General features: G+C 41.4%; 1 protein-coding gene across 1 annotated transcript in view; it reads right to left on the bottom strand.

Annotated features, from left to right (window-relative positions):
• Positions 1-1,958: 1,958 nt before the first annotated feature.
• SLC36A3 (solute carrier family 36 member 3) overlaps positions 1,959-27,167 on the bottom strand; it is a 31,733-nt gene continuing 6,524 nt past the window's right edge. The window contains exons 4-10 of the mRNA XM_065873734.1: positions 24,341-24,436; positions 20,459-20,543; positions 19,305-19,523; positions 16,666-16,764; positions 16,124-16,290; positions 5,214-5,383; positions 1,959-2,227 (exon numbers count right to left, since the gene is read on the bottom strand). Of these exons, the coding sequence (XP_065729806.1) occupies positions 1,959-2,227; positions 5,214-5,383; positions 16,124-16,290; positions 16,666-16,764; positions 19,305-19,523; positions 20,459-20,543; positions 24,341-24,436 (1,105 nt within the window). The remainder of the gene's footprint in view (positions 2,228-5,213; positions 5,384-16,123; positions 16,291-16,665; positions 16,765-19,304; positions 19,524-20,458; positions 20,544-24,340; positions 24,437-27,167) is intronic.

The raw sequence follows: 27,167 nt of genomic DNA on the forward strand, positions 1-27,167 counted from the left end.
TATTCCAGCTACCAGGTCCCAGTTTTTGCCAAAGAAGCACATGGCAGCAGAAAATTCAGTATACACCGATGAAACTGGAAAGGCCAATTTGCGTCCTGTCAGTGCTGGCTGCAGTCAGTAAATGTGTTCTGTACCAGTCATATGGTGGCCTGGGTTTCCTTGTCTGGTAGCTTACCTCCCTCATCTGATTTTGCATATTGCCCCATTCCGCATTCAACCCTTAGTGCCAGGGTTGGCTATCCACCATCTGCAGATTGTTCAATGCCACAAGAAGCAAATATTCTTGCCTTCCTTTTTCCAGAGGTTCTTTTGCAACCCAGGGTCTATTTGTTTCATTGGGTTTGTGATTGCATTGTAAAAGTTCCCTACTATTCTTAGTTGCCAAGAGTTTTATTCTAGGAATAGACATTAGATTTTGCCAAATGCTTTTCTGTATATATTGAGATGATCATATATTTTTCTCTTTTTAGTTTGTTAATATGGTGAATTACATTGATTATATTGATTTGCTAAAATTTTGTTTAGAATTTTTACATCTATGTCTATGAAGGATTTTGGTTTGTAGCTCTATTTTCTTGTAATGTCTTTGCCTAATTTTGTTTCACAGAGTGTTTTAAACCAGTTTTTTTTTTTCCACTGATAAATCACAAATATATTTGCATATCAATAGGTGCATTTTTGCAGTGTTTGGGGTCATCACAGAATTCTATTCTGGATGAATCATAATTTAACTTAATGTTGGATATTTGTTTCCAACATAAATAATGCATACATTTTTGCAAACATAAAAGATTCTTAGGATAAACTCCCAGAAGTGAAATTGGGTCAGAGGGCTATGCATTTTAAAACTTACGTATTATAAAAATTGTCCTTCAGAAAAGCCATAAAAATGTATTCTGCCATCTGCAGAGTATAAGATTGTTTTTCCAAACCCTTACCAAAACTAAGTATTATTTTTCAAAAGGTCAGTGGTCCTTGCACATGATGAAATCCTTTCCCTCACACAAACTGCTCATCCCCTTTAGCCTAAATCAGCTCTAAGTGGCCTTAAGATATCCGAGAAGGTGGGGGTCGGGTGGGGGGAGAGAGAAAAAGAAAGAGAGAAAGAGGTGATGTCCTTCTCAGTAGGGAGGTCACCATAATGAAAGATTGCTAAGAAATATGTTTTTATCCTTTAACCTACTTCTGGTATGCCTGTGTCTCCAGGGCAACAGGGTAACTTGCTGGCAGAAAACCCTTCGATTTTCACACATGTGTTAAAGGATAAATTCATTTCTTTTCTTTTCTTTTTTTCTTTGTTTTTCACTTTAAGAATGTCAGAGCTGGAAGAGCCTGTAACAGCCAATTAATCCAATCCTTCAATTCATAGAATGGGAAAGTGAGATGGACAGGGAGAGAAACTTGCCAGAGATCCCATAGGATAAAAATTAAAAAAAAAAAAAAAAGATGCCATAGGAAATCAGTGTCAGAGCTATTGGTTACAAAAATTACTGCTAAGTACTATTTTTGCTCTGTGACTCTTCCACTTAGAACCATACCTAAATAGAAACTCCTCCTCCCCCAACATACACATTTCTAAACCTGATGCTTTAAGGGTAGTTACTGCAGAATAGAGAAAACAATTCCTTTTGCATTTATATTTTTGCTTGGTCTCTGTTTCCAGGGATATCATGGGCAAATGGCATCCTTTTTCCCATTAAATGAGGCTGATAATACAAACGGTTGAATGTGGTTTTGGTTCGGAGGTACAAAAGACCTCCAGAGAAATCCAAAAACAGAAAAGACATAGCCTGAGAGGTATCAGTACTGACCTGTGTCACCTGCATTTCTCTTGGAAAGATAAAGAAGCCACTAATTAATATAGAGATGTTGGGGTTTGATGAATGTATATAACATCCACGATAGAAGTCAAATTGGGGATGGGAGTAAGGGAGAACTATCAGAATAAAAATAGATAATTATGCATAGACAGCTGTGGAGTTGGCTATGGAATAGTTGATGGGTTGGATCAACTCATAGAGGGCTTGGTATGTTCCAAATACACACCCCAAAAGGCCCAGGATGCTGATCATGACGTCCTTTGCAATGGTGACACAGCTCATGTCTTCAGGGTAAAAGGTGATGAGCTCCAGGAGGGGCGGGATGATAAGGGCCAGGGCACTACTGCTCACAGAGCCCATCAGGGAGATGACCAGGTCCAGGCGGGGTATGAGGATGGCTGAGACACCTGCGGGGAAAAAAGAAGTTTAGAATTGCTGAACGTTTCTGCAGGAAGGGAGCCCAGAAACAAATCATTTCTTTGGAGACTTGTGCAATTCTACAGGTGCCTGACAGACCATTGGAGAGGTGGGAAAGGAGCCCATTGTGAACTGGAGCAGAACAGGCACTGTGGCTCTGGACTCCCACCTGTGTTTTAGCTGCCAAAACATGCTCTCCTTTTATGTTTTATCTATTAGGTTTTTCACATAAAATATTTATTGAAAAGGATCCTCTACCACCTATTATAACCTTGTCATCACAGAGCTGGGGAAATCTAGAGCTCTAGAGGGAATGGGCTGTGCCCAAGGTGACACGGAGCTGAGATGAGAAGCCACTGAAATGTCCAATCTAAGGCCCTTTCCACCCTACTAGGTTGCCTCTAATGTACGTGAAAGAACTTGATATACAGTAGGTGCTTGATAAATGCTTGATTCTTGCCCAGGCACTGCATCTACAGTGAATTTGTACTAATCTACACAATATAGTCGCTGTCTAGAAGCAAGGTGGATAAACAATGAGAGATGGCTCTGCTGCTCTCAGACTCTCAACCACTGGTTTTCCTACTCTTAGAAGGAAACTGGTAATTAAGGAGGATATAAAACATGCAGACAGCATTAGGCGGCTCACTCACCATCTCTTCTCTTCCATAGACACTCTTAGATTTCCACCTTTTATACATACAATGAACATATATCATGGATTTTCGAGGGGAGTCCAATTTTGATATTTGAATGAATAAAACATATAAATTATGTGACTTAACTTTATACAGCCATATGATTTTCCTATGAATAAATTAGGGAAAACCAGCTCTGGAAAGCACTCAGACTAGCTTTCTGGGTCTTGAAGAAAACATCACCTCTTTCTGAAATTGCTCCAGCACATCTAATCAGAGAACAAGAGAGACTCATAGACTCTCACGGTTGAGAATCCATCACCTCTCTGATGGGATGATCCTCGTCCACAGCTTTCCTTTATCAGATATTTAATAAATTGCTTACTGGAGGAAGTACAGAGAAAATTCAGTGTCTGTTCTTTAGGAGAGCTCATGCAGGCAGGGCAGAGAGAAGATATGCTCAAGGAAAGCTACAATGCACGGTGGACTGGAGGAGTGCTCTAGAAGGGTCAGATCTGGTCATGCTAACCCACTGCTGTGGGCCCTTCCCCACTGCCTGATCTCCTTAGCACAAGGTCCCTTAGGACTTGGGCCCTGCCAAATCCTCTGGCTTCGCGTCTTATCACTCCTTATGCTTTCAGTTCTCCAGAGAGGCTGTATGTAAGTACTTGCCTCCAATCTGTGCAGAGCCTGCTCACTGCACGTGGTACATTCTCCACTGCTCCACCTGCCTCCTAATTATCTTTTAGGTCTTAACTGAAATATCACTCCAGTGGCGAAGACTTCCTGACCTGGCCCAGGCTAAGTTATAGGACCTTCTCAGGTGCTCTTAGGGTAGCCTCTTCTTACAGTCTTAACTAACCTCTGGTACATCACTGTGTACCATCTTAACATTCATCACAGTGTGCTATAATTATTTGCCTGCATATATTTCCCACTCAAACTATAAGCCTCATGGGGGCAGGAGCCATGTCTTTTTCATGATTCATTATTGTATCCCTAGCACCTAGCACAATGTCAGGCACATAGTAGGTGTTCAACAAATGATTACTGAATGAAGGATAACAGAATTGACAGATGAATAAAAGAGGAAGAAGTAGTCATTCAGCACAGAACAGAAGCAGGACATGTCATTGAAAGTCAGCTGTCTCTAGTGATACCCTTTCCCTGATACCAAGTGGCCTGAACTATTCAGTGTTTCTCTTCAATGTACACCCTTCCTATTGGGAAAGATCTCAAAACAATGTATTTACAGGTTCCTGATGTCTTGGTACAGACTGGGAACTCTCTGTAACAACAAGTTGGCCTAACAACACCTCAGGCCAAGCTGTTTCTGCTTATAGAACTCCAGTTATGTGGAGTATAGCATCTGGTAGTATATTGTTCTGCTGGTCTGCTCCAAGATTTACACACTTTCTCCTGACCCTGAACTGAGATGGGATTCCCTCAACTGTAAACACTGACTCCTGGAGACTTTAAGATGAAATCTGCTCTCTCTCTTGCACAATAATCCCACAGGTGTTTGAGACCAGATATAGAATTTACCCAAGGCTTTGCTTCTCCAGGCAAAACCTCCATAGTTCTTTCCCTCATTCTTCATGGGACACCTGTTTTGATCTTCTTTCTCTGAACATGCTTCAGAGAAAGAGTTTCCCAGCCCTGTTCACAATGTTTCCCAAACATCTACAATGGCACCTGATGTAGAATGAATGAGGTAATGAATGGATGAATGAATGGAAGGAAGCAGGAAGGAAGGAAGAAAAGGAGGGACGGAGGAAGGGAGGAGAAAATGACTTCCAAGACTGTCACAAATCAGTCCCTTGGGGTTTTTCTCTATAGTTAAACGCCACTTTAAGGAGACTTGACTTTAATTTATGATAGGAAGGAATATGGCACAATGGAAAACACAGACTTTGGTGCTACACAACCTGCATTCAAATCCCAGCTCTGTCGCTTAGCAGCTGTTTATGATGTTAGCATGTTACTTAATTTCCTGGGTCATAGTTCCTTCAATTGGTCATATTACATAGTTAGGCTGTCATGAGTCTTAGATAATGTCAGTGCTGTGCCTGACATATAGGAGGCATATAGGAATGAATAAATGACGCTTCTTTCTCCCTCAAACCAGTCAATGTATTCTTTCTATGTGTAGACGGTAGAGATTACTATAACATTTACTATGTGACAGTTCTGTTAAGCCCACTTTTCAGTTGGAAAGTTGCGGTTCCAGAAAGTGAAATATCTTGCTTGGCTAGTGGCCAAGCCAGTGATGGGGGTAGCTGTCAGTGTGGCTCCCGGCCACAGCTTTGGGCAAAGAGAGCCCTTTTATCTTACTCACAGGTCAGACAGACCAAGGCCATGCGGACAGACAGGTCGGCAAACAGCACCCAGCTCTCTGACGCCTGGGAGATGACGACGGGGATGATGATCTCAGCTGGCACGTGGAACTGGAGGGCATAAGTGAAGAAGATGCCGATGGAGTACATCAGCTTGACCGACTGGTACAACCTGCAGAGAGAGGGACAGCACGTGAAATTCGACGTGGCTCCTGGGCAGGGCCGCACAGGACTCATCCACTACTTGGAAGCTGGGACTAGTTGAGTTATAGAATTGCCTAACTTCCACTGACTCAGCCTGACCCGCCACCAGAGCCACCTGGGAAGCTTATTAAAAGTGAACATTCTTGGATATTCTCGTTCAATAGGCCTGTGGCTCAGGAATCTGTGCCTTTCTTTTTTTCTTTTACTTTTTAAAAAAGGTATACCTGTATGGAGTAAATTTCACAGTACAAAGGTCATACCAGGACTCCCTCCCACCTTTGATTCCCAGTCTCCAGTTCCTCTCTCCATAGGCAACTCTTCAAACAATTTTCTTGAAGCCCTTCCAGAAATAGTGTAGATACAAACTTACACAGAATGTAGGTGTACACACACACACACACACACAGAAGCATCGTCTACACACCATTGATCTCTGCTTTTAGTCATTAAATATTTCTTAGAGATTGTTCCCTATCAGTACACATAGATACATAGCTCTGGCTCTTCTATTTAATAGCTGCTTGATATTCCAATTGCATGGATATATTATAATTTTTTAACCAGTCTCCAATTAATGGATATTTAGATTATTCCTAGTCTTTTGCCAGTAAACAATGCAGTAAAGAATATGCTTGTACATATACCTATGCACATACAGTATACGACCCCAGAAGTAAAAATGTTGGGTAAAAGTATATGTGATTTAGCATTTTGATAGCTCTCAGAAAACGGTACTGTCATACAGTGTTGTAAATTAGTGCAGCCACTGTGGAAAACAGTATAGGCGTTCCTCAAAAAACTAAAAACAAAACTACCATATGACCCAGCAGTTCTACTCCTGGGTATATAACAGACAAAAAAAATTAAAACACTAATTCAAAAAGATACATGTACCCCCATGTTCAACGCAGTGTGTATATACATATATATATATGTATGTTACACACACACACACAGATACACACAATGGAATACTACTCAGCCCTAAACAAGAATGAAATTTTGCCATTTGCAAAAACATGGTTGGACGTGGAGGGTATTATGTTAAGTGAAATAAGTCAGACAGAGAAAGACAAATACTGTATGATGTCACTTATATGTGGAATCTAAAAAATAAAACAAACTAATGAATATAACAAAAAAGAAGCACATTCACAGATATAGAGAACCAACTAGTGATTACCAGTGGGGAGAGGGATGGGGGAGGGGCAAGATAGGGGTAGGGGATTAAGAGATACAAACTACTGTGTATAAAATAAATGAGCTACAGGATATATTGTACAACACAGAGAATATAGCCAATATTTTATAATAACTATAAATGGAATATAATCTTTGAAAATTGTGAATCACTATGTTGTACACTTGAAATTTATATAACATTATACATCAACTATACCTCAACAAAAAGAAATAAAATAAAAACTAAAAGTTTGGGAGGCTTCCGGGAAGATGGCAGAAGAGTAAGACGCGGAGATCACCTTCCTCCCCACAGATACACCAGAAATACATCTACACGTGGAACAACTCCTACTGAGCGCTGGCAGAAGACCTCAGACCTCCCAAAAGGCAAGAAACCTCCCACGTACCTGGGTAGGGCAAAAGAAAAAAGAATAAACAGAGACAAAAGGATAGGGACGGGCCCTGCACCAGTGGGAGGGAGCTGTGAAGGAGGAAACGTTTCCATACACTAGAAGCCCCTTCGCGGGCGGAGACTGCGGCGGCGGAGGGGGAAAGCTTCGGAGCCGCGGAGGAGCACAGCAACAGGGGTGTGGAGGGAAAAGCGGAGAGACTCCCGCACAGACGATTGGTGCCGACCGGCACTCACCAGCCCAAGAGACTTGTCTGCTCACCCGCCGGGTTGGGCAGGGCTGGGAGCTGAGGCTCCGTCTTCGGAAGGAGCGCCGAGAGAGGACTGGCGGCTTGAACACAATCTGCAGGGAGTTAGTGCGCCACGGCTGGCCGGGAGGTAGTACGGGGAAAAGTCTGGACCTGCAGAAGAGGCAAGAGACTTTTTCTTCCCTCTTTGTTTCCTGGTGCGCGAGGAGAGGGGATTAAGAGCGCTGCTTAAAGGAGCTCCAGAGACTGGCGCAAGCCGCGGCTAAAAGCGCGGACCCCGGAGACAGGCATGAGACGCTAAGGCTGCTGCTGCCGCCACCAAGAAGCCTGTGTGCGAGCACAGGTCACTATCTACACCTCCCCTCCCAGGAACCTGTGCAGCCCGCCACTGCCAGGGTCCCGGGATCCAGGGACAACTTCCCCGGGAGAACGCACGGCGCGCCTCAGGCTGGTGCAACGTCATGCCGGCCTCTGCTGACGCAGGCTCGCCCTACACTCCGTGCCCCTCCCTCCCCCCGGCCTGAGTGAGCCAGGGCCCCCGAATCAGCGGCTCCTTTAACCCCGTCCTGTCTGAGAGAAGAACAGACGCCCTCCAGCTACCTACACGCAGAGGCGGGGCCAAATCCAAAGCTGAGCCCCTGGGAGCTGTGAGAACAAAGAAGAGAAAAGGAAATCTCTCCCAGCAGCCTCAGAAGCAGGGGATTAAAGCTCCACAATCAATTTGATGTACCCTGCAGCTGTGGAATACATGAATAGACAACGAATCATCCCAAATTAAGGAGGTGGACTTTGAGAGCAAGATTTATGATTTTTCCCCCTTTTCCTTTTTTTGTGAGTGTGTATGTGTATGCTTCTGTGTGAGATTTTGTCTGTATAGCTTTGCTTCCACCATTTGTCCTACGGCTCTATCCATCCGTTGTTTTTTCTTGTTGTTGTTTTTGTTTTTCTCTTAATAATTATTTTTTTATTTTAATAACTTTATTATATTTTATCTTACTCTATTTTACTTTATCTTCTTTCTTTCTTTTTTTCCTTCCTTCCCTCCTTCCTTCCTTACTGCCTCCCTCCCTCCCTCCCTCCCTCCTTCCTTCCTTTCTTTCTTTCTTTCTTTCTACTTCTACTAATTCTTTCTTTCTACTTTTTATCCCTTTTATTCTGAGCCGTGTGGATGAAAGGCTTTTGGTGCTGCAGCCAGGAGTCAGTGCTGTGCCTCTGAGGTGGGAGAGCCAACTTCAGGACACTGGTCCACAAGAGACCTCCCAGCTCCACGTAATATCAAACGGCAAAAATCTCCCAGAGATCTCCATTTCAACGCCAAGACCCAGCTTCACTCAACGACCAGCAAGCTACAGCGCTGGGCACCCTATGCCAAACAACTAGCAACACAGGAACACAACCCCATCCATTAGCAGAGAGGCTGCCTAAAATCATAAGCCCACAGACACCCCAAAACACACCACCAGACGTGGACCTGCCCATCAGAAAGATAAGATCCAGCCTCATCCACCAGAACACAGGCACTAGTCCCCTCCACCAGGAAGCCTACACAATCCACTAAACTAACTGTAGCCACTGGGGACAGACACTAAAAACAACAGGAACTACGAACCTGCAACCTGCAAAAAGGAGACCCCAAACACAGTAAGATAAGCAAAATGAGAAGACAGAAAAACACACAGCAGATGAAGGAGCAAGATAAAAACCCACCAGACCTAACAAATGAAGAGGAAATAGGCAGTCTACCTGAAAAAGAATTCAGAATAATGATAGTAAAGATGATCCAAAATTTTGGAAACAGAATAGACAAAATGCAAGAAATATTTAACAAGGACCTAGAAGAACTAAAGAGGAAACAAACAATGATGAACACAATAAATGAAATGAAAAATACTCTAGATGGGATCAATAGCAGAATAACTGAGGCAGAAGAACGGATAAGTGACCTGGAAGATAAAATACTAGAAATAACTACTGCAGAGCAGAATAAAGAAAAAAGAATGAAAAGAACTGAGGACAGTCTCAGAGACCTCTGGGACGACATTAAACACACGAACATTCAAATTATAGGGGTTCCAGAAGAAGAGAAAAAGAAAGGGACTGAGAAAATATTTGAAGAGATGATAGTAGAAAACTTCCCTAATATGGGAAAGGAAATAGTTAATCAAGTCCAGGAAGCACAGAGAGTCCCATACAGGATAAATCCAAGGAGAAATACACCAAGACACATATTAATCACACTGTCAAAAATTAAATACAAAGAAAACATATTAAAAGCAGCAAGGGAAACACAACAAATAACACACAAGGGAATCCCCATAAGGTTAACAGCTGATCTTTCAGCAGAAACTCTGCAAGCCAGAAGGGACTGGCAGGACATATTTAAAGTGATGAAGGAGAAAAACCTGCAACCAAGATTACCCAGCAAGGATCTCATTCAGATTTGATGGAGAAATTAAAACCTTTACAGACAAGCAAAAGCTGAGAGAGTTCAGCACCAACAAACCAGCATTACAACAACTGCTAAAGGATCTTTCTCTAGGCAAGAAACTCAAGAGAAGGAAAAGACCTACAATAACGAACCCAAAACAATTAAGAAAATGGGAATAGGAACATACATATCGATAATTACCTTAAATGTAAATGGACTAAATGCTCCCTCCAAAAGACACAGACTGGCTGAATGGATACAAAAACAAGACCCATATATTTGCTGTCTACAAGAGACCGACTTCAGACCTAGAGACACATACAGACTGAAAGTAAGGGGATGGAAAAAGATATTTAATGCAAATGGAAACCAAAAGAAAGCTGGAGTAGCAATTCTCATATCAGACAAAATAGACTTTAAAGACTATTACAAGAGACAAAGAAGGACACTACATAATGATCAAGGGATCGATCCAAGAAGAAGATATAACAATTGTAAATATTTATGCACCCAACATAGGAGCACCTCAATACATAAGGCAAACACTAACAGCCATAAAAGGGGAAATCAACAGTAACACATTCATAGTAGGGGACTTTAACACCCCACTTTCACCAATGGACAGATCATCCAAAATGAAAATAAATAAGGAAACACAAGCTTTAAATGATACATTAAACAAGATGGACTTAACTGATATTTATAGGACATTCCACCCAAAAACAACAGAATACACATCTTTCTCTAGTGCTCATAGAACATTCTCCAGGATACATCATATCTTGGGTCACAAATCAAGCCTTGGTAAATTTAAGAAAATTGAAATTGTATCAAGTATCTTTTCCGACCACAACGCTATGAGACTAGATGTCAATTACAGGAAAAGATCTGTAAAAAATACAAACACATGGAGGCTAAACAATACACTACTTAATAACGAAGTGATCACTGAAGAAATCAAAGAGGAAATTTAAAAATACCTAGAAACAAATGACAATGGAGACACGACCACCCAAAATCTGTGGGATGCAGCAAAAGCAATTCTAAGAGGGAAGTTTATAGCAATACAGTCCTACCTTAAGAAACAGGAAACATCTCACATAAACAACCTAACCTTGCACCTAAAGCAATTAGAGAAAGAAGAACAAAAAAAAACCAAAGTTAGCAGAAGGAAAGAAATCATAAAAATCAGATCAGAAATAAATGAAAAAGAAATGAAGGAAACAATAGCAAAGATCAATAAAACTAAAAGCTGGTTCTTTGAGAAGATAAACAAAATTGATAAACCATTAGCCAGACTCATCAAGAAAAAAAAAGAGAAGACTGAAATCAATAGAATTAGAAATGAAAAAGGAGAAGTAACAACTGACACTGCAGAAATACAAAAGATCATGAGAGATTACTACAAGCAACTCTATGCCAATAAAATGGACAACCTGGAAGAAATGGACAAATTCTTAGAAATGCACAAGCTGCCAAGACTGAATCAGGAAGAAATAGAAAATATGGACAGACCAATCACAAGCACTGAAATTGAAACTGTGATTAAAAATCTTCCAACAAACAAAAGGCCAGGACCAGATGGCTTCACAGGCGAATTCTATCAAACATTTAGAGAAGAGCTAACAACCATCCTTCTCAAACTCTTCCAAAATATAGCAGAGGGAAGAACACTCCCAAACTCATTCTACGAGGCCACCATCACCCTGATACCAAAACCAGACAAGGATGTCACAAAGAAAGAAAACTACAGGCCAATATCACTGATGAACATAGATGCAAAAATCCTCAACAAAATACTAGCAAACAGAATCCAACAGCACATTAAGCGGATCATACACCATGATCAAGTGGGGTTTATTCCAAGAATGCAAGGATTCTTCAATATATGCAAATCAATCAACGTGATATACCATATTAACAAATTGAAGGAGAAAAACCATATGATCATCTCAATAGATGCAGAGAAAGCTTTCGATAAAATTCAACACCCATTTATGATAAAAACCCTGCAGAAAGTAGGCATAGAGGGCACTTTCCTCAACATAATAATGGCCATATATGACAAACCCACAGCCAACATCGTGGCTGAAAAACTGAAAGCATTTCCACTAAGATCAGGAACAAGACAAGGTTGCCCACTCTCACCACTGTTATTCAACATAGTTTTGGAAGTTTTAGCCACAGCAATCAGAGAAGAAAAGGAAATAAAAGGAATCCAAATCAGAAAAGAAGAAGTAAAGCTGTCACTGTTTGCAGATGACATGATACTATACATAGAGAATCCTAAAGATGCTACCAGAAAACTACTAGAGCTAATCAATGAATTTGGTAAAGTAGCAGGATACAAAATTAATGCACAGAAATCTCTGGCATTCCTATACACTAATGATAAAAAATCTGAAAGTGAAATCAAGAAAACACTCCCATTTACCATTGCAACAAAAAGAATAAAATATCTAGGAATAAACCTACCTAAGGAGACAAAAGACCTGTATGCAGAAAATTATAGGACACTGATGAAAGAAATTAAAGATGATACAAATAGATGGAGAGATATACCATGTTCTTGGATTGGAAGAATCAACATTGTGAAAATGACTACTACCCAAAGCAATCTACAGATTCAATGCAATCCCTATCAAACTACCACTGGCATTTTTCACAGAACTAGAACAGAAAATTTCACAATTTGTATGGAAACACAAAAGACCCTGAATAGCCAAAGCAATCTTGAGAATGAAAAACGGAGCTGGAGGAATCAGGCTCCCTGACTTCAGACTATACTACAAAGCTACAGTAATCAAGACAGTATGATACTGGCACAAAAACAGAAAGATAGATCAATGGAACAGGATAGAAAGCCCAGAGATAAACCCACGCACATATGGTCACCTTATCTTTGATAAAGGAGGCAGGAATGTACAGTGGAGAAAGGACAGACTCTTCAATAAGTGGTGCTGGGAAAACTGGACAGGTACATGTAAAAGTATGAAATTAGATCACTCCCTAACACTATACACAAAAATAAGCTCAAAATGGATTAAAGACCTAAATGTAAGGCCAGACACTATCAAACTCTTAGAGGAAAACATAGGCAGGACACTCTATGACATAAATCACAGCAAGATCCCTTTTGACCCACCTGCTAGAGAAATGGAAATAAAAACAAAAATAAACAAATGGAACCTAATGAAACTTCAAAGCTTTTGCACAGCAAAGGAAATCATAAACAAGACCAAAAGCCAACCCTCAGAATGGGAGAAAATATTTGCAAATGAAGCAACTGACAAAGGATTAATCTCCAAAATTTATAAGCAGCTCATGCAGCTTAATAACAAAAAACCCAATCCAAAAATGGGCAGAAGGCCTAAATAGACACTCCTCCAAAGAAGATATACAGACTGCCAACAAACACATGAAAGAATGCTCAACATCACTAATCATTAGAGAAATGCAAATCAAAATTACAATGAGATATCATCTCACACCAGTCAGAATGGCCATCATCAAAAAATCTAGAAACAATAAATGCTGGAGAAGTTGTGGAGAAAAGGGAACCCTCTTGCCCTGTTGGTGGGAATGTAAATTGATACAGCCACTGTGGAGAACAGTATGGAGGTTCCTTAAAAAACTGCAAATAGAACTACCATATGACCCAGCAACCCCACTACTGGGCATATACCTTGAGAAAACCATAATTCAAAGAGAGTCATGTACCAAAATGTTCATTGCAGTTCTATTTACAATAGCCCGGAGACGGAAACAACCTAAGTGTCCATCATCGCATGAATGGATAAAGAAGATGTGGCACATATACACAATGGAATATTACTCAGCCATAAAAAGAAACGAAATTGAGCTATTTGTAATGAGGTGGATAGACCTAGAGTCTGTCATACAGAGTGAAGTAAGTCAGAGAGTGACAAATGCCGTATGCTAACACATATATATGGAATTTAAGGAAAAAAATGTCATGAAGAACCTAGGGGTAAGACAGGAATAAAGACACAGACCTACTAGAGAATGGACTTGAGGATATGGGGAGGGGGAAGGGTAAGCTGTGACAAAGCAAGAGAGAGGCATGGACATATATACACTACCAAACGTAAGGTAGATAGCTAGTGGGAAGCAGCCGCATAGCACAGGGAGATCAGCTCGGTGCTTTGTGATCACCTGGAGGGGTGGGATAGGGCGGGTGGGAGGGAGGGAGACTCAAGATGGAAGAGATATGGGAACATATGTATATATGTATAACTGATTCATTTTGTTGTAAAGCAGAAACTAACATACCATTGTAAAGCAATTATACTCCAATAAAGATGTTAAAAAAAATTTTTTTTGATAACTCTTGACATATTGCACATTTGTTGTCGCAGCATAATGGAGTGCTTGCTTCCCTCCATCCTTGGCAAAACACAGTGTGTGAACACATGCTGGTTTGTGCCGTTGTGTTTTGTAAAATTGGCATTGCTATGATTATGAGGGAGACAGAGTAGCTTTTCAAATATAGAAAATGTCACTTTCTGAGTTGCCTGTGAACTGTTTGCTCAGGCCCATTTCTCCTTGGGTTTTGGTCTTTTGCTCATTGGGAGGGGATATTTGTTCATTCCTTCTTTAAGCCTCCTCTGGAGAATCTCATCACCAGCCAGGTTCAGAGAAGCTGTGAGGTTCTCACAGCACCCGATGCACGTTTTTTTCCAGCTGATATCCCAGAAGGAAAGCACCCGCCCTGCCCAAGGTAGCTAGTGGCAGCCCGAATTACCCAGAATAACAGCATATTAGGCTGATACCTTACTCGTGTAAAATAAGTCACCACTTCAAAGAAATTCCACGTTTATTATCTCATCTAGTCATTACCACAACACAGTGAAGCGGGTGGGACTGGTGACATTTTTCTCATTTTACAGCTGTGGCCTTATGGGAAACGAACTCCCCACCATCCTACTCACTTCCAAAAGACCGAGGCTGCGCGGAGACATAGCAGTGATAATAGCTAACATGCAATGAGCATTTACTGCATGCCAGACACTTTTCTAAGCATTTTATGTATATTAAGCCAATTCACCCTCACAGTCACTCCCTGAGATACCCACCATCCTACTCACTTCCAAAAGACCGAGGCTGCGTGGAGACATAGCAGTGATAATAGCTAACATGCAATGAGCATTTACTGCATGCCAGACACTTTTCTAAGCATTTTATGTATATTAAGCCAATTCACCCTCACAGTCACTCCCTGAGATAGCATGGCAGTCATTTGCGCCGTTTGCCAAATACCTCCCAGTCTTCCAGACACATGGTAGAATTTCACTTCCCTGCCCCTTGGAGTGAGGCGTGGCCACTTGCTTTGACGGATGAAGTGTGAGCAGAAGAGACATATGTCACTTCCTAGAGAAGCTTTAGCAGCTTCATGGTAAAGGGTATGATTCAATGTGCCCTTTGCCATGGAAACCACCAATGTTTCAGGGAGTGGCTATTCCATCAGTCTAGGTCTTGGAGTGGGGATGGTGCAGAGCTGAGCCCCAGCCATCCCATAACGGACATGTAGCGTGAACATACAATTAAGCATTTGTGTGTTCAGCCATTGAGACTTTGGAGTGGTTTATTTTATTACCAGAGCACAACCTATCCTGACTGATACAAATAGGCGAGAGTATTATCCTTATTTTATGGAGGATGGAAATGAGGTCTGCAAGATTAGGTTAGCTTATCCAAGGTCACGTGAGAACCAGGATCAAATCCCATTGCTCACGTGTAGAATCTGTGCTCTTAAACACTTGGTTCTACTGACTGCTTAGTTATTCTGCACCCAATACTGCCAGAATAATGACAATAGCTAATACTAGATGAATGCTACGTGCCAGTCCCCAAAACACTTCCTGGATGAATGAATGAATGAGTAAGTGAATCAACGACTGAATGCAAGAACTCCAGTCCAAGAACCAAGTGGGGCATAGCAGTGGCAGCTTAGGCCCATTTCTGGAATTGGGGTCCTGAGTAGCAGTCCACTTGCAGGCCCCTCAATTATTACTCTGGAGTTATACTTTTTGTTGTTGCTATTTCTGTTTCATAGACACTCTCAGATCATTCCTGTTTGACAGCCTGTGAACCATAGAGTCAGACAGATTCAGTTTCAAGTTTCAACTTCGCATAAGCAGTGTGAGCTGGGCAAGTTACTTATAGCCTCTCCACATACCAACTTCCTTATCCATTCAATGGAGTTGATAATAATAATGCTAACCCACAGGGCTGTTGGGAGACTTAAATGAGATAATACACAATGCCTGGGTTATTAAACGTACCTGTTATTATAATACTAATACTAGCAGTTAATATTTGTTGCTAATGGTAACTCAGGGATGCCACATTCTGTTGCTAAGACTCAGACCCTGTGACTCCCCTCCCCTTCCCCCCAACCCCAGATGGGCAGGGACGTACCAGCAATTGGGCAAGTTGAGGGTGATGCTGGCCTGGGTGTTCGACCCAAACTTCATGTAGCCCAGTGTCCCCAGGCAGATGTAGAGGATGATGACAAGGGACATCCCCAAGTACAGAACAAAAGAAAACTGCTGTGGATGCTTCATCTGGTTTCTGAGAGACAGAACCTAGAGATGAAAGGAGGTTGAGAAAGAAAAGGTAGAAAGAAAGCTAGCAGGTTCCCCCACAAGCACAGACATCCTTCACCAGGCAGCCCAGAGTCAGGAAGGGGCCACACCCCCTTTCATCTTCTCCCACATTTTCTACAGCCAGGAGTGCCCCACTCCATCTGGCCTGATGGTAAATTCTCACTCAGTCTTCAAGGCTTGGTGTGGTGTATGGGGCAGGTGGCACCCTGTAAATGGGTACTGACTTCCCCTTCCACCAGGAGAAGATCATATTCTGCACTTTTCATAAATACTACTATTTAGACACCTAGACCAATGACTGGCTTTCATAGAGAGCACTGGGGACCATTCCATCAAACCCTACATCCATCTTACCATACCGACGCCTTCAAACGTGAAGATGGCTGTACCGAAGAACAGCAAGAAAGTCTTCCAGCTAGCCATCAAGGGTAGGTTCCTGGGATCTGGAATCTCCTGAAAGGAAGTAGAAGAAGGGCATTCATTTTGCCAAGGCGGAGAAGTCTCCCCAAATCTGGTAGAGAGCTGGGCTTGCCCGACGTCAACAGAGACAGTGTTAGAAGCACCCATGAGGTATCTACAGCTGAGTCAGCCTTCTCATCTTTTAAACAAGTTACTTATTTTTATTGTGGTAAAATATACATGGCATAAAAGTTACCATTTTAAACACTTTTAAGTGTATAATTCAGTGGCATTAAGAGCCTTCACATTGTTGTACAACCATCACCACATTCCATCTCCAGAACTTTATCATCATCCCGAAACTCTGCACCCATTAAATAATAACTCTCTATTAAGAGCCTTCACATTGTTGTACAACCATCACCACATTCCATCTCCAGAACTTTATCATCATCCCGAAACTCTGCACCCATTAAATAATAACTCTCTATTACCCAGCCCACTGGTAATCCCTATTCGACTCTCTGTCTTTATGAATTCGACTATTCTAGGTACCTCTCACAAGTGAAATCATATAATATTTGTCTTTTTGTGGCTGGCTTATTTCACTAAGCATAATGTCCTCAAGGTTCATCATGTTGTAGCATAAATCAGAATTTCATTCCTTCTTAAGGAATACATTGTATATATTTACACTTTGATTTACCACATCTTTACATGTGGTGAAAATGGAACCCAGGGAGAAGAAGGGAACTGCCCAAGGCCACTCTGCAAGTGAGTGGCAGAGCCAGATAAGAATTCAGGTCTTCTGTTTCCCAGTTCTCTAATACCTCTTTCCCATCACTTCTCTCGGAGCCGTGAAGTCTTCTGGCTGGCACAGTAGCTATCACAGATCTAGAGGGAATGATTATTTTAATAGACTCCTGTGGGAAGAATAATGTCTACATCCTAATCCCTGGAACCTTGAATATGTTACATTACATGGCAAAGGAGAATTAAGTTTTCAGACTGAATTAAGGTAGCTAATCGAGCTAATTTTATTTATTCATTTATTTAGTTCACAGTATTATATATTTTATTTGAGAAGAAATTATTCCTAAGAGATTCATGTCGTCCCTTGAGATAAATGGGAATTTCCAGATATTTCAAATCCAAGTTTGGGAATACAATTGGGAGAGTACGAAAATGACAAAGGGAAAAACTCTTGGATATCAGAGTTATCACAAAACTTAAAGGTGAGTTACGTGAATTGTATAGAGTCAAAATCAAAGTAGAAATTCCAAGAAAAATAGAAAAGGCAAGTTCTACTTCCACAGTCTGATCAAAGACTGGCAACACTGGACTCAGGCTTTGAGCTCTGCCATCACAGGCACCACTTCTGCCCTTAGGACAATAGGACCTTTTATAGTTTCCTTTCCAAAGAGCAATTTCAGGCCCCTCTTTAAGTCTCTATTTCTCAGACTAGATGGAGGGGTTCAGCATGGGTGTGATCACAGCGTACATCACTGAGGCTACTGCACTTGAATGTGAGCCGTGGGCAGCAGCAGGAGACAACTGAGGAGACAACTGAGAGGTGAGACGCACAGGTGGATAATGCCTTGTACTTCCCCTGAAGCTAATTTTAAAATAACGAGGTTATCCTGGATTACATGGGTAGATTCAATGTAATCACAAGGGACTTTAAAAGTGGAAGAGAGAATCGGAAGAGAGAACCAGAGAGATGGCAGCATGAGAAAGACTTGGCCTGACATTGCTGGTTTTGAAGAGGGAAGTGGGCCATGAGCCAAGGCATGAGGGCAGCTTCTAGAAGCCAGAAAAAGCAAAGAAACAGATTCTCCCCACAAGTCTCCAGAAAGAAATGCAGTCCTGCCCAGTGAGACTTCCAGAACTCTGAGATAATTTTGTGCTGTTTGAAGTCACCAGATTTATGGTAATTTGTCACAGCAGCAGCAGGAAACTAATACAACCCCAGAGACTTTCAAAGAAATGAAACTATAATGGTGAAATTTCAGGGCCTGTAATGATAGCAAAGCATGGGCTTGGGAGGCAAAATGACTGTAATTAGTGGAAAAATTACTTTCTGTTTATCAGTTTTCTTGTCTGTGGACTGAGGATAAAGTAGTATTACTTCCAAAATAGCATCATTGTGAAGATTTAATCTATGTAAAGAATTTGGCACAAAGTAAATCGAATTCCTTTATCATCCATGTATCCCTTGTCAACCTATCACTGCTACAATTTTGGTTGGTTATTTGATTGAGATTTATTACCCCAAGTGATTGTAACCTCCATGAAAGCAGACACCTCATCAATTTTACTTACTACTGAATCCCCACCCCTTGCACAATGCCTGGGTCATAGAAGCTATCAATAACTATTTGTTGAATGACCCATTGTCCAGTGTGATGATAATGATGGTGACTAGCTTTTATAGCTTGACGGGCAGGTGTTCACGGACATCACTTTGGCAGGGGCTGCTCAGAGCAGGAGGTCACCTTCCTCACTCTCATCTGCCCGTGACAACAGTGACCCTCCCCAAGGGTCTCAGAAGCCCTGGACACTGACCCCCTTCTGTGGTAGTTTTGGGCACAGACCTGCACGATATACTCAAAGATCAGAGCCATGCTCCACAGGGTGGTGGTACTGGCCAGTGTTGAGAAGAAGGATAGCACCCTGAGGTTCTGGATAAACACCAGTAGGATCAGAAAGGGCAGGATTGCCAGCATGTAGAAACGAATGTCCAGGGTGGGGGTCAGCACCAGGATCTTCCTGGGTTGGCAGGTGTTGGAGGTCACGTAGGCTTCTTCCACCATCTGATGTGGAACACAAGGAAGGGCAGTGTAGTTAGAGGTGCCACATTAACACAGGATGCCATTAAGTTTCAATTTCAGATAATTAACAGATAACATTTTAGTAAAAGTGTGTCCCAAATATTACATAAGGACATACCTGTAGTAAAAAAAAAAAAAATGCTGCTTATCTGAAATTCCAATTTAACTGAGTGTCATATATTTTTATTTGCCAAATCTGGTAACCCTAAACCGTAGTACCCATGACTGTGACAACCAGAAACCCTTAGAATCATCAAATCTCAAGCCTGAAGGGTCCTTTTTTTATCTAGCCAAAGCTCTTCTTCCGTACCAAATGGTTTTCCTTCATACATCCAGAGAATAGGAATTGATTACACAGGAATATCTTCTTCAACTTTAGATAGCCCTAAAAGTTAGAAAGTTCTGAATAGTGAGCAAAATCTGTCTGCTTGAATATTCCATCTATAATGCCTTTCATAGTTCTGGCTGTTTGAGTGCACGAAAACAAGTATGCTTCCTTTATTCCATGAAACCAAGAAAGAATGCTGTGATTCATTTATAATGCCTGTTAGGAATGCAATGAAGTCAATGTTGCAACTTGTTTGCCTTAATTTAAGTCGTCTACATGACAACCTTGAGCTGCCTAAAGAAAAGCTCACCAACACTTTTCAGGCTAAAAATTCTCAATTATTTCTGATTGGACAGGATTGCAAGTCTCTCTTTCCGTCCTGGTTACACTCCTCAGATGTTGCTTCGGCTTCCCTATGATCTGTTTAAAGAGTGATTCCCAGGACTGAAAGAACTCCCAAGTGTAGTCTGACCAGGGAGTAGAAATGAAGCCCTCTCTTCCCATGATCCAAAAACTATAATTTTGCTAATGCAACCCTAGCAGCAGGAGGTCTGCTTTCCCCCACTCTGCCCAGAAGGGGCCTCTTTACCTGTTGTAAATTGTCTGTCATAAACATAAAATAAACACTGCAGAAGCCCAATTGGGTGATGATTAATAAAAAGCTGACAGTGTACCTGAGAAGGAAAACAAGAGGCAGACAGAGGGAGAAACAAATTATTTTTAAATGCATTTTTTGAGACAATTATTTCTTTTATTATTTTTAGTATTTCCTCATTTTTTAATTTTGAAAAATTTGAAGTCCACAGTAAAAGTTGAAAGACTAGTATAATTAACATCCATATACTCTTTAACTAGATATACTGATTGCTAAAGTTTAGCCCTAACTGCATTAAATATGTATGGATGAATGTGTTTATCCATACACACACACACACACACACACACACACACACACACGTGCATTTTTTCAGAACTACTTGAAAATTAATTGCAGATATTATAACATGTCAACCCTAAAGACCATAACATAGTCCTCCCTTAGGACTATGATGTCCAGAAAATCAACTTCAATATACTCAGATATATAGTCTATATTTTAAATAACCCAATTCTCTCCAAAGTATCTTTTATAGCTGTTTAAAAATTTTTTTTGATTCAGGATCTAATCACGCTTCATATATGGCATTCGGCTATGTTTGTTTAGTATTTTTTTTCGGGTAGAGCTGCCCTGTACATATCCACCTTTTTTGTTTCCCTTGGCATTGGCTTTTTGGGAAGAATCTAAGCCATCTGTCTTGTAGAATGTCCCACATCGTGGGCTTAAGTGACTGTTTCCTCATAATTCAGAGAAGCAAGCACACATAGGTGATACTGTGTACTTGTGTGTCATCACATTGGGAGGCACAGGATGTCCACTGTGATGGCGAATGCTAGGCCTCTCTACTGAAAGTGTACATTTCCTACATTGCAACCTGGAGGTAAAAACTTTGAGATGCCACGAATAGCCTATCCTCCTCAACCCAAGGGTTTTAACATTCATTGATGATCCTTGCTGAATCAGTTATTTCACTGGTAGTTGCAAGGTGGTGATTTTCTAGTTCTGTCATTTTATCTAAGTTTATTAGCTAACGTCTAAGAAAGATATATTCTCCTTTCCTCTTTTTTTATCACAGTAAATTCAATTAATTATTCTCTATTTAATATATTAAACTCTGTTATTGTGGTTATTCTTTTGGATTCTTAAATTGTCCCATATTTGGAGATGCGTTTATTTATTTACTTTAATAAATTTATTTATTTATTTTTCGCTGCATTGGGTCTTCCTTGCTGTGAGCGGGCTTTCTCTAGTTGCGGTGCGCGGGCTTCTCATTGCGGTGGCTTCTCTTGTTGTGGAGCACGGGCTCTAGGCGTGTGGGCTCAGTAGTTGTGGTGCATGGGCTTCGTTACTCCGCGGCATGTGGGATTCTCCCGGACCAGGGCTCGAACCCATGTCCCCTGCATTGGCAGGCAGATTCTTAACCACTGTGCTACCAGGGAAGCCCTGCATTTATTTTTTAAGAGAACAAAAATATGTTCCTCTACTTAGGTTCTAAGGTTTAGATCCATGTTTTTCAAGACCGGGTTGTAGTAACCATTGCATCAGAATCATCTGAGGTTTATGGTAAGAATACAGAGTCCTGGCTCTCATATCAGCCTGTTGAGTCAGAAGCTTGGCAGTGTCACATCAGACTTCAGAATAGGAATGTTTTTTCTCTTTATTGTTGAGATTTTCAAACATACATGAAAACAATGATAATAATTCAATGACTCCTCGTGTGCTCATCCCAGGTTCAACAATTAACTTTTTGCCAATCCTCTTCCATCTATTCCTTCACCCCCACTGCACACAAGCTTATTTTGTTGGTGTATTTGAAGCGAACTGGAGATGTCAAGTCATTCCACCTGTAAATAATTCAGTATGCAGCTTTAATGGGCAAGGATTTAAATAAAATATAACCATCATGTCCTTAATCACCCCTTACAAAACTAACAATAATTTCTTATATCATTTAATATTCCATCCATAGTCAGATTTTCCCAATTTTTTCAAAAATGTCTATTTCACAGTTGGTTTCTAAACAAGTCTATTCATTGCATTTTGTAATTAAGTCTCAAGTTTTTAAATCTGCTACATTCCCCTTGCCTTATTTATTTTTTCCCTTGCAACTTTAATTTTTTTGGTTGCTGTTGAAGATACCAGAAAATTGCCCTGTAGTACGTTTCACTTTCTAGATTCAGATGATGAATTCATAATATCATTTATCTTGTTCTTCTATCCCCTGCGTTTCCTGTAAACTGATATTAGATCTAGTGGTTTGATAAGACTGAGGTTCTTCATTTATCTTTCTGGCAAGGGTATTTCAGAGGTGGTCCTCTGTACTCCCTACTGTATTATAAGACACATCATTTCCACTTGTCCCATGTCTAGACATGAGTCGATGACTACACGGGGTCAGGTGATGCCAGTGTATTCTTGCTTTATAGTTTTCCAATGACCTTTCACAATGAGCATCAATTGATGACTGTTGCTTATGTGGAATAGGTAATTTTTAATCAAACTCCCCAGGTATTTCTTAGCATACTAAAAATTACAGATCATTCGTTTAAATAAAATAGCTTCCCAATTCTTTCTCAGCTGCTGGGCCTCCAGAGAAATGGCACAGTATAGTGGATGAGAGCTGAATGTTCTGGATTTCAGTCCTTGCTCTGATCCCTGGGTAACTTGAGCAGCTTTATTGTTCTACCTGGTCTTCATTTTCCTCCACTTGAATGGGCATGGATATAGTGATCTCCAAGGAGCCTTCCTGCCTGAAAGTTTTATTCAGGGTGTCATCAGAAGCTGATAAATCTTCGTGAGAAAGGATGGACAATTGCGAGATCTCTATTATTACTGCCCCGTGCCTTTCCTGTCTGACAATCAGAGTGACTCCTGATTGGGAGATCAGTGACCTACTGACATTCCCAAGAGAGGAGCTGCAGGAAGGATCTTGGCAGGTGAGGGACTAACTCCTGAGGGGCTCTGCTGGGAAAGGCTAACATGTTAGGTGCTTGGTCAAAACTCTGCTTCACCAGTATCTATACCTGTGACCTTGGACACATTATTCTGTCTCTGTGAGCCTTTATCACCATATTTCCTCCCAATAAAGATACACCTACCTACCTCACAAGGTCATTGAGATGATCAGAGGAGATCAGACAGAGAAGAGCATTCTGTACACCATAAACTTTTTATCCAGCGAGGGTTACAACCTAAATGTTCACCATTAGGGGAAGGATTAAATAAAACCACAGGATTGGGCTTCCCTGGTGGCGCAGTGGTTGGGGGTCTGCCTGCCGATGTGGGGGGCACGTGTTTGTGCCCCGGTCTGGGGGGATCCCCCATGCCGCGGAGCGGCTGGGCCCGTGGGCCGTGGCTGCTGAGCCTGCGCGTCCGGGGCCTGTGCTCCGCAACGGGAGAGGCCACGACAGTGAGAGGCCCGCGTACTGCAAAAAAACCCCCACAGGATCCATCTACACGGGGGAACATCGTGAGCCTTACAAAATAATGAGGTCAATTTCCATGTCCCAATGTGGAAAGAAATTAATCATATTATTAGATGAAAGAGCAAATTTGCAAAAAATATTCCAATTAATATACAAGAAAATACAAAACAAAATATATATTTCCATTTGTACACATATATACAGAGAAAAAGTACATGCAGAGAAAAAGTCTAGAGGAATGTTTACTGACTAGATATCAGTGATTACTTCTTGGGTGAAGAGTGGGATGGGGGATGGAGCTATCAGAGGAGATTATATTGTTCAATAGTTTTCAACAAGACCATATTCATTTAAAATTGTGTTACTAGAAATAAAGAAAAAACAGGTGAGGGTTATTATTGTTGTTTGTTGTTATTAATACTACTACTGTGACATCTATGACTACTACCTTCCCCACACTGAGTGGGTCCTCAGCCAGGTGTTTGGGCAGGTTTCGAGGCTGTACATCATGGCCTCTCCATAGTTCACAAAAGTCTTTTGCAGTCTAGGGAAAGGACAAGCAATGAATAACTTAAAACATTTTTTTTTTAAAGTACACTGTACTTCCGAAGTGAGTAATTATTATATATTCATATATTAATATGGGACATTCTGGTAATTTTCTATCAACAGTGTTATTGAGATATTTTATAATGGTATACTTTTAAAAGTTTCAGAATTCTGCCTCTTTTTTGTAGTTGTCTTTTTTAACACTAATATTTAAGTGGATATTATTATTATTATTTAGGTAGACAGTAGCTGTGAATTGATTAGGTCTGCAAATAAGGGCAGAGAGGATATGAAAGTTGTGAGGTGTGCACACCTGGTTAGAGGGAGGAGAAGGGAGGGGGACGGGGTATGAGTATGGCCAAGACAGTGGTTCCGTCTTTTCTGGACTTACATTCCCTTCTTCCCACTGTTGAGGGTGTTGGAACATTTGGGATGCTTGCCCCGGACCAGACACCATGCAAAGGTAATCTTTAGCCTCCTGCCCAGCACCCCTGTAGGATGTGACACCCCAGTTCCAGCCTATCCCTCTTCCCTCATCCCTCCTTCCCTAGGTGGTCCTTCCTAAGGGACAGGAAGGCCCTGCTGAGGACTGTCAACAGAGCAAGTGGGAGCAAGTTGCCCAGGTCCCTGGAGTTAATTGCATGACTCAGGGGAGTAGCTTGGAGAGGGAAAGGGCCCCAGACTTGTCAGGGACTAGGGTTTAAGTCCCAACACACCCCCTTAGATGGCTGGGAGACCTTGAGCAAGTCTCTTGATACTTCCAGGCTTCAGTTTTTTTACATGCAGTCTGGGTTTTGGGGAGGAGCCAGTAAGAGATGAATATGGTGATGCACTGAGAACATGGCATGATGCTTCTGTTTTTATTATTACTCAATGCACTTGGCATATGAAATATAGACGAGGTCACATTGCATAGGACTGGCAAATACATTACTCTGAGGATTACAAATTCAAAAGCAATGGGGATCAGAAAGGTATCAGTAATGTGGTGAGAAGTGCTGGATATGAGACAGAATAGGGGATAGTGGAGACAGTATCCTAGGCTCTGGTACAGGTCTTGCTCCAAAAGGGGTTGATCAGGATGTGGCTCCAGCTGAATGATGAAGGAATGAAGCTGCAGAAGTGGCAGAGTGTCTGACTGGCAAGAAGGTACAGATTTTTTTTTTATGTGAAATCCCCAGGTTTTTAAACGCTGGCGAAAAACAAAAAACCAAGGGACTTCCCTGATGGCACAGTAGTTAGGACTCTGTGCTCCCAATGCAGGGGGTCTGGGTTTGATCCCTCATCGGGAAACTGGGTCCCACATGCATGCTGTAACTGGGAGTTCACATGCCACAACTAAGGAGCCCATGAACCACAACTGAGGAGCCCCCCTGCTGCAACTAAGACCCAGCACAGTCAGTTAAATAAATATTTTTTAAAAAACAGTAGAAGTCCTCCTAAGTATATTTGAAAACCATTGTCAGCTCTTAGGCCATGGGTCTATAACCTCTGTATTAGAGAGAAAAAAAAAAAAGGAAAAACAAATAATCAAAAGCAAAAATCAGGGAAAAGTTGTCATAAATGACAGAGATGTTAGAAACCTGCACGGTGATAAAATGGTCCTGGCAGGCTTGAGGGAAGAAAAAGATTTGCAGATAGGTTAAGGGGTAGAGTCAGACAGGTCTTAGAATACTGGCTCTGCCACTTCCTAGCTGTGTGACCTTGAGCGAGGCATTAAACTTACCTAAGCTTCAGTTTAATCATCTATAAAACGGGAAAAATAGTGCCTACCATAAAATTTTACTGTAAGGAGTAAATAAAAGAAGACTTGCAAAGCTCTTGCCATGCACCTGGCACAAGTAATTCTGCAATAAATTTAATGGCTGAATGAGTAAATGCGCTTAACAGTGTTTCGTGGGCTGGAAAGTACCACACGAGTTAGGTGTGATTGATATATACTCCAGATGCACCTATTTGGGTTATGATAATTTGACTTTATGACGAGCTTCATTTAATATCCCTACTTTGACTCATGAGGACTTTCTCCACATCTATGAGGACAATATTTAGATTTGCCTGCCTTGGGAGAAGCTGAGCCCTGTGGACAGAAAGCCATAAGGCTATTGGCTGTAAAGAATTGCTAATCACCATGAATTGCTAGTTTATAAATATGAAATTCTCATCATTGTTTGTTTTCACTGCATTTGTCTTTTCCTTCTGGAATTTTGTTTTGCATTACAGTTTTAAATATATAAACGTTGAGTGTTGTATGTATACTTTATTAGGGATTGAAGTGAATGATCCCTGTATTAGGGGTATCCCTAATATCCCTGTGAGCTATTCATCTCATTGCTAACTATGTTTTTTTACTGTTACTAACTTGTCCCAAGAAGGGTTTACCTGGAAAAAATTCCCCTTCGAAGGTGCATGTATTGGAGTTGGGGGGAGATGGGGGTGGGGAGATTAACAGGAAAAGAAAGACATCTTAAGTATCTCGCATATTCATGGATATGTAGGAGCACATTTGCGTCCTTTATCCCTTTTGATTTCTCTAGATAGGGATATTTGGGCTCAGAGAGTTCAGGAGCTTGGCAAAGTTGTCCAGCTAGTTAGCAGCAGAGTTGGGTCCAGACCTAGGAGTTCCCAGGTGGGATTTTAATCACTCCCTCCACCGCCTCTGCAGTATCTAGAGGAGCAGGGGTGGTGGCCTGGAGAGGGGGCCAGCTAACTGGGTCAGCGATCCA

Source organism: Phocoena phocoena, chromosome 3, assembly GCF_963924675.1.
Source record: "Phocoena phocoena chromosome 3, mPhoPho1.1, whole genome shotgun sequence".
Taxonomy (NCBI): domain Eukaryota; kingdom Metazoa; phylum Chordata; class Mammalia; order Artiodactyla; family Phocoenidae; genus Phocoena; species Phocoena phocoena.